Source organism: Elaeis guineensis, chromosome 2 (assembly GCF_000442705.2).
Source record: "Elaeis guineensis isolate ETL-2024a chromosome 2, EG11, whole genome shotgun sequence".
Classification (NCBI taxonomy): Eukaryota; Viridiplantae; Streptophyta; class Magnoliopsida; order Arecales; family Arecaceae; genus Elaeis; species Elaeis guineensis.
This window is the reverse complement of record NC_025994.2, coordinates 64,330,293-64,335,988: the sequence shown is the minus strand read 5'-3', so window position 1 is coordinate 64,335,988 and position 5,696 is coordinate 64,330,293. Positions and strand designations below refer to the sequence as shown.

The following is a 5,696-nucleotide window of genomic DNA, read 5'->3' as shown; positions in this document are numbered from 1 at the left end:
CGAGAGGTTCGTCTGGACCGCGCGTTCTTGAGAGAACTGTGCGAGTTAAGTGATCAAAGAGAGAGGCCGATTCGGCTGGGAGTGAGAGTTCCATGGGCACTGGAATACAAAATCAATGCTTGCGATCAAAGACATTATACTTGATGATAGGTTCACAATGTGACACGTGGTCTTGCATTTTCTATAACGGGTATTGATCCGATCTCTTTGTATTTGTCTTGATATTTTGGATCCGATGACAACGTTCAATTTTGCAAGCATTGAAGGAGTTGAAAAATTCTAGACGGGAGGATTCTATCAATATTGACTTTTTTCTTCGATGCGGATGCTGGGGGTACTCCTTTCATCCGCCTGCAGTAAGTTCCCCCACAACCTCACTGCAAAAAAAAAAAAACAAAGAAGAAGAAGAACAAGAAGACGGGTTAGGCTGACTGCATTGTGTGCAATATTACTCAAAAAGGGAAAAGAAAAGGTATCCATGCACAATCATTAGAGCAGCCTAAGATGCCAGCAGTCAATTCAACCTAAGCCCCATAAGTAACTGACTAGAAGGCTTTTTTGCATCCATACATCTAAGACTTAAAAAAAAAAAAAAAAAAGGAAGTGTGGACGTTAAGCAGCATGTTTGAAAGTCCCGCATAGAATTAGAAAGTCAAGCAGCATGCACCAAAGATTCCAGGGATCAGAGGTCACCACAAACATGATCACTATAACATTTCATTATTACATCCAACACTTTGCAACCTGATATTGATCTTCCGGCTTCCATAAACAATAATAGCCAACGGAGCTCTGAAGAAATAATTCTCTTGAGATTCCACGGATCAAGAACTAAGGCAACCCCACAAGTTCCATTGTCACTCTACAACGTAAATCTCAGCCCTAATCACAACGTTGATTAACAATAACTTGTTTACTAGATCCATTATAAGGATGATCATTGATTTCATCTTGCATACATGCTGATTCTCTGCAAATCAGTTCACAACCTGCTCTCACTTGGTACTCCAACATCTGCCATCTTCTTTAGGTTATACTGTTTCTCTGAACAATGGTTGCTTTTGCTGGTGTACCAGTCATCTGAAAAGCTTGCCCATAATCCACATTCAGTGGCAAATCCTGTCTCCCTCGTACACTTTCTCATCTACTCTAATACTGCTGCTTCATCTCTATTGCCTAAAATGTTTTCCACCTCTCCTCTGACAGCAGGCTTTGCTCTTGAATATCTGTGCAATTCCTCCTTAACAGTCAAAGAAAAGTGACACTGAAAACTTGTGAAATTCTATGATATCTACAAAGATTTTCAATCCCATTAGATGGGACGGTCTCAATTTTTCATGGAACCGGATGCATCACTATATTGCCCTATCCTGATACTTAGGATAAGAGATGTCCCAAGCATCGAGATGCTGCAACAATGGCGGAATGGGCTTGCAGAATTTGAGTCCTGGACATCCACATTGTAGGACGGACTCAAAACTGAATGCCATGCCATCACAAATAATCCTAACAAATGGTTTGCAGTTAGCCTAATCTCCTTCCACATGTAGACCCATCTCAAGCATCTCATCCTTCAATCTCCTCACCTTTTCAACATCCCCTTGCTTCCCATACCCCTGAATGAAAGCACTATAAACCTTCAAATCAACCTCGAATCCTTTCCCGGCCATCTCAGCCTGAAGCTTCAGTGCCTCCTCCATCTCCCCTTCTTCACAGAATCCTCTGATCAACGATTCGTAGCTCTTCCGGCTCGGACAAAACTCCTCCCTCCTCATCTCATCCCTCAAAATCCCCAGGCCCTCCAGCACCCTCCCCTTCTCACACATTACGCCGAGCAACTCATCTACAGCCGTGACCCCTATTCCAAAGCCCCTCCTCTTCATATCTTTGTACAAAAGGAGAGTGGAATCAACTTCGCCGGCGTAGCAGTGACCCTTGATCAGATGCTCATAGGTGTTCCCGGTGGGTTCGATCTCGCTCAGAATCATTTCTCGGAAGAGCTCTTCAGCTCTCTCCGTCTCTCCCACCTCACAGTAACCACTGATCAAGGTGTTGAAGGCAATGATGTCAGGTTCAATTCCTTTTGCCACCATTTCTTCCCATAATTTCCTCGCTTCTTTGATCCTTCCCTCGTCGCAGAACCCCGCCATTAGAATGCTATAAGTGAAAACATTTGGCTTACATTTGAATATATCCATCTCCTTTCGGATCTCCTCCGATCTCTCCAACTTCCCATCTCGGTAGAGCGAGAGAAGAAGGGTGTTAAAAGTCTGAACTTTGGGAGAAACTCTGACCCGAACAGCATCTCCATTTCCATCTTTGGGTTTGAAGATTTCTTCGTAGATCTCGAATCCGACGTCCCATCCACGCGCCCGAGATACCGATCGGATCAGCGAGTTGGAGGTGCCGATCTCCGGCTGGATCCCGCGGGATAGGAGAATCCGGACGATCTGGACCGCCCGATCGAGCCTCCTGGCCTGGAGGTAGGCTCGGATCAAAAGGTCGAACACGAAGGGGGCAGAGTCGAAGGCCCGATAAGTTTTCGCTAGCGCTTCGAAGATCTCCGGCGGCCGGCAGGTGTCGACGCCGCCTGCGGCAGCGGAGGAGGAGGACGGGTCGTGGGAGCGTATGGTGGCCTGAAGGAGGGAAAGAGCGGCGGAGCGGAGGCGGCCGCGGGCGAGGACGTGGGCGATGGCTGTCAGGGAGTAGAGGTCGTGGCGACAGAGAGAGTGGCGCTGGGTCCAAAGGAAGAATCGGAGGGCGAGGTGGGGGCGATTGCGGACGCGGCGGAGGATCTCGGCGGCCTGGGTGGCGGAGATTCCGGCGGGGTGATACACGGATTTGAGGAAGCTCCATCGGCTCTTGGAGCGCTGCTCCCTTAGGACGGAGACCGCCGTGGAGATTACCGTTTCATCGTCGCCGTCGGGTGGTGGTGCATGGGACGCTGATGGAGTGATAGATGGATGTGATGATGAGCAAAGGGGGAAGGTTTTGGTGGCGTTTGGGATGGAGAGAGGGAGGAGGGTTGTGGTTCTTCCTCCTGGAATAGCCATAGCTTAGGAGACGGAGGCTGTAATGGGTAATTGATTTTAGATACATGGAATAAAATGAGGTATAATAGAAAAATACGAAAATAACAAGGTGTATGATAGGTAGAAGGAGAAAAAAAAAAATTTGGACCATTTCTCGATTTGTGCGTGTCATCCTTGCGCAGGGGCCATGCTAATCTTCTCTGTATCGTTCCAATTTTATCGGATGTCTCTGAAGAGACATCATACTACATGATGAAAACTATTATATATAGTTAGTTGTTTCTTGCATCAGTCGATGTGGGACTATTCTTTAATATATTATCCTTTTATTTGATACAAAGGTTGATTTTAGTTTATATAGCCCAAATTTCTATATGGATCAGAATATTGAAAATACTTGCTTGCACGACTATAGCATCTAAAATGGCATTTAGATCATTATTTTAAAAAAGATGCATGATAGATTTTTTATTAATTATTAGCAAAAAAATAAAATATAACAAAACTTCAAGATATTACACATGTATATATAGAGAGTGCTTGTTCGAACAGAGGAGAGGAAGAAAAAAATTTTAGAGGGGATAAGAAAAGATTTAGTTCCACATCCTTCAAATCACGATTGATGAGATAAAAGATAGGCATGCAATGAAAAATTTATTTTCATAAAAAGAATATACGAAGGACATGGTGAAAAAAATTTAATAAAGTGCATAATAGATCAAAAGTATAGGGATGCATAACTGAAAGAAAAAAAGGCAATATCTCAATTTGCACATGTCTAAATATTCACAAGATTAATAAATTATAAATATTTTCTAATTATATAATAGAACATTAAGAAATATATTCATTTTATTTCATATGCATGGTGGATTTTCAAACTTTGCTAATATACTTATGCTACACATTAAAAGTTTCACCTTTAAAAGTTGTTGGGCTAGGAACAATATATTTCTATGATTTTATTTCATGTAAAAGGGTAATTCTTTTCATATTTGAAAAAAAGGTACTTATGCAGTTAAATTTAGTAATTCTTTTTTAGATAAATTATAGAAATACTCCTTCAACTTTAGCTTAATTTTATTTATACTTTTTTAATTTTAAAATATGTCAAACTAATTTTTGAAATTTTAAAATATTTCAATATAGTCCTACCGTTCACTTAGCAACAAATGGTGTTAAGTTTCTATTTTAATAGATGAAAAATATTCTTTGCTGATATTGGATGGATCACTGGCAAGAAATGATGGAGGTAGAGAGAGTTGCCATGTAGGAAAAGGATGGGATCATAGAGATTGGCTTGGAAAGGGAGGATGGTGTCAAAGACCTCATAGGCGGGATTAGAGGAGAAGGAAGATGAGAAGAGTTAAGAGGAAGGGGAGGAGAAGGAGAGAGAGAACTCATGGGTGGGCTTAGAAAAAGAAGAAGATGATGAAGAGAAATAGATGAGGAGGAAGGAGATGAGGAAGAAAGAGGGGCTACCGCAAGAAAGAGCGGAGATAGAGAGAGCTACCATAGAGGAGAAGGGATTATGAGTAGGCTTGGAGGAAGAGAAGGAAAAAAGAATCATGGGTGAGCTTGGTGGAGGAAGAGGAAGAGAAAAAAATATGGATGAGGAGAAAGGAGAGAAAAAAAAGAAGAGGTCGCCATGAGGAAGGAATGGAGGTAGTGGGAGTCATCATGGAGAGGGACATGGGTGGGCTTAGAAGAGGAGAAGAAGTGAGAGAGGAAGGAGAGGAGGGGGAAGGAGAGGTCGTCGGTGAAAAAAGGACGGAGGTGGTGGAAGCCGCCATAGAGAGGGACATAGGCTGGCTTAGAGGAGGAGGTGGAGAAGTGGGAGAGGAGAAAAAGGAGGAGAAAGAAGGAGGATTCGCCAGTGAGGTGGGCGAAGGTAGTGAGAGCCACCATAGAGAGAGACATGGGCAGACTTATAGAAGGAGAAGAAATGAGAGAGGAGAAAAGAGAGGAGGGGCAAGGAGGGTTTGCCAGCAAGGTGGGTGGAGGTTAAGAGAGGCACCATGGAGAGACATGGCTCACAAGTGGGTTTGAAGAAGAAAGAGGAGAAGTAGGTGAGAAGAAAGAGGAGGAAGGAGGAAGGAGAAAGAGGATGGGGAAAAAGGAGGAGAAATGCCGGCACCAGAGGTAGAGAAGGAGAGCAATTGGAGAGAAAGAAGAAAGGAGATAGGGATAAGGATAATTTAGTTATCTTATAAAATAATAATATTATTCTATTAATAAAGATAGATAGTAGGACCATATTAGAATATCTTGAAAATTTGAAGAACTAGTTTGATATGTTTTAAAGTCAAGAAAGTGTAAGTAAAATTGACCTAAAGTCGAGGGAGTATTTCTATAATTTATTCTTCTTTTTTTGAAGTGATGTCTAAGATATCATCATGAAGCATTACTTAATCTAATATTACAAGCAATAGTTTTTTATTTTTTACCTTTTTTTCCTCCCTAAACTAGGACCATTGCTATCAAACCTATACTTTTGTACCTAACCAAGAACTCTATTAACTCGATCAACCAGCACTCTCTCCTTTAACCAAGTAGACATGATTCAATGAAATAAAAAATTCTATGACAAGTTTTTTTCACAAAAAAATAGCCTTCAAAAGACCTTAAAAGAAATGCTAGTTTGAAAAAAAGAAAAGAAAAGAA

At 42.0% G+C, this 5,696-nt stretch overlaps 1 protein-coding gene and 1 non-coding gene across 2 annotated transcripts; both read right to left on the bottom strand.

The window, feature by feature from the left end:
* Nucleotides 1-689: 689 nt before the first annotated feature.
* Nucleotides 690-3,256, bottom strand: LOC105034643 (uncharacterized). Its single transcript, XM_010909864.4, has 2 exons — nt 3,181-3,256; nt 690-3,070 (listed from the first exon to the last, which is right to left on the bottom strand). Exon 2 carries the CDS (start codon nt 3,051-3,053, stop codon nt 1,530-1,532), a length of 1,524 nt encoding a protein of 507 aa, XP_010908166.1. The 5' UTR covers nt 3,054-3,070; nt 3,181-3,256; the 3' UTR covers nt 690-1,529.
* On the bottom strand, nt 3,169-3,271 carry LOC114913099 (U6 spliceosomal RNA). Its single transcript, XR_003799137.1, has one exon. It is a non-coding gene; the product is annotated as a U6 spliceosomal RNA (small nuclear RNA).
* Nucleotides 3,272-5,696: the final 2,425 nt, after the last annotated feature.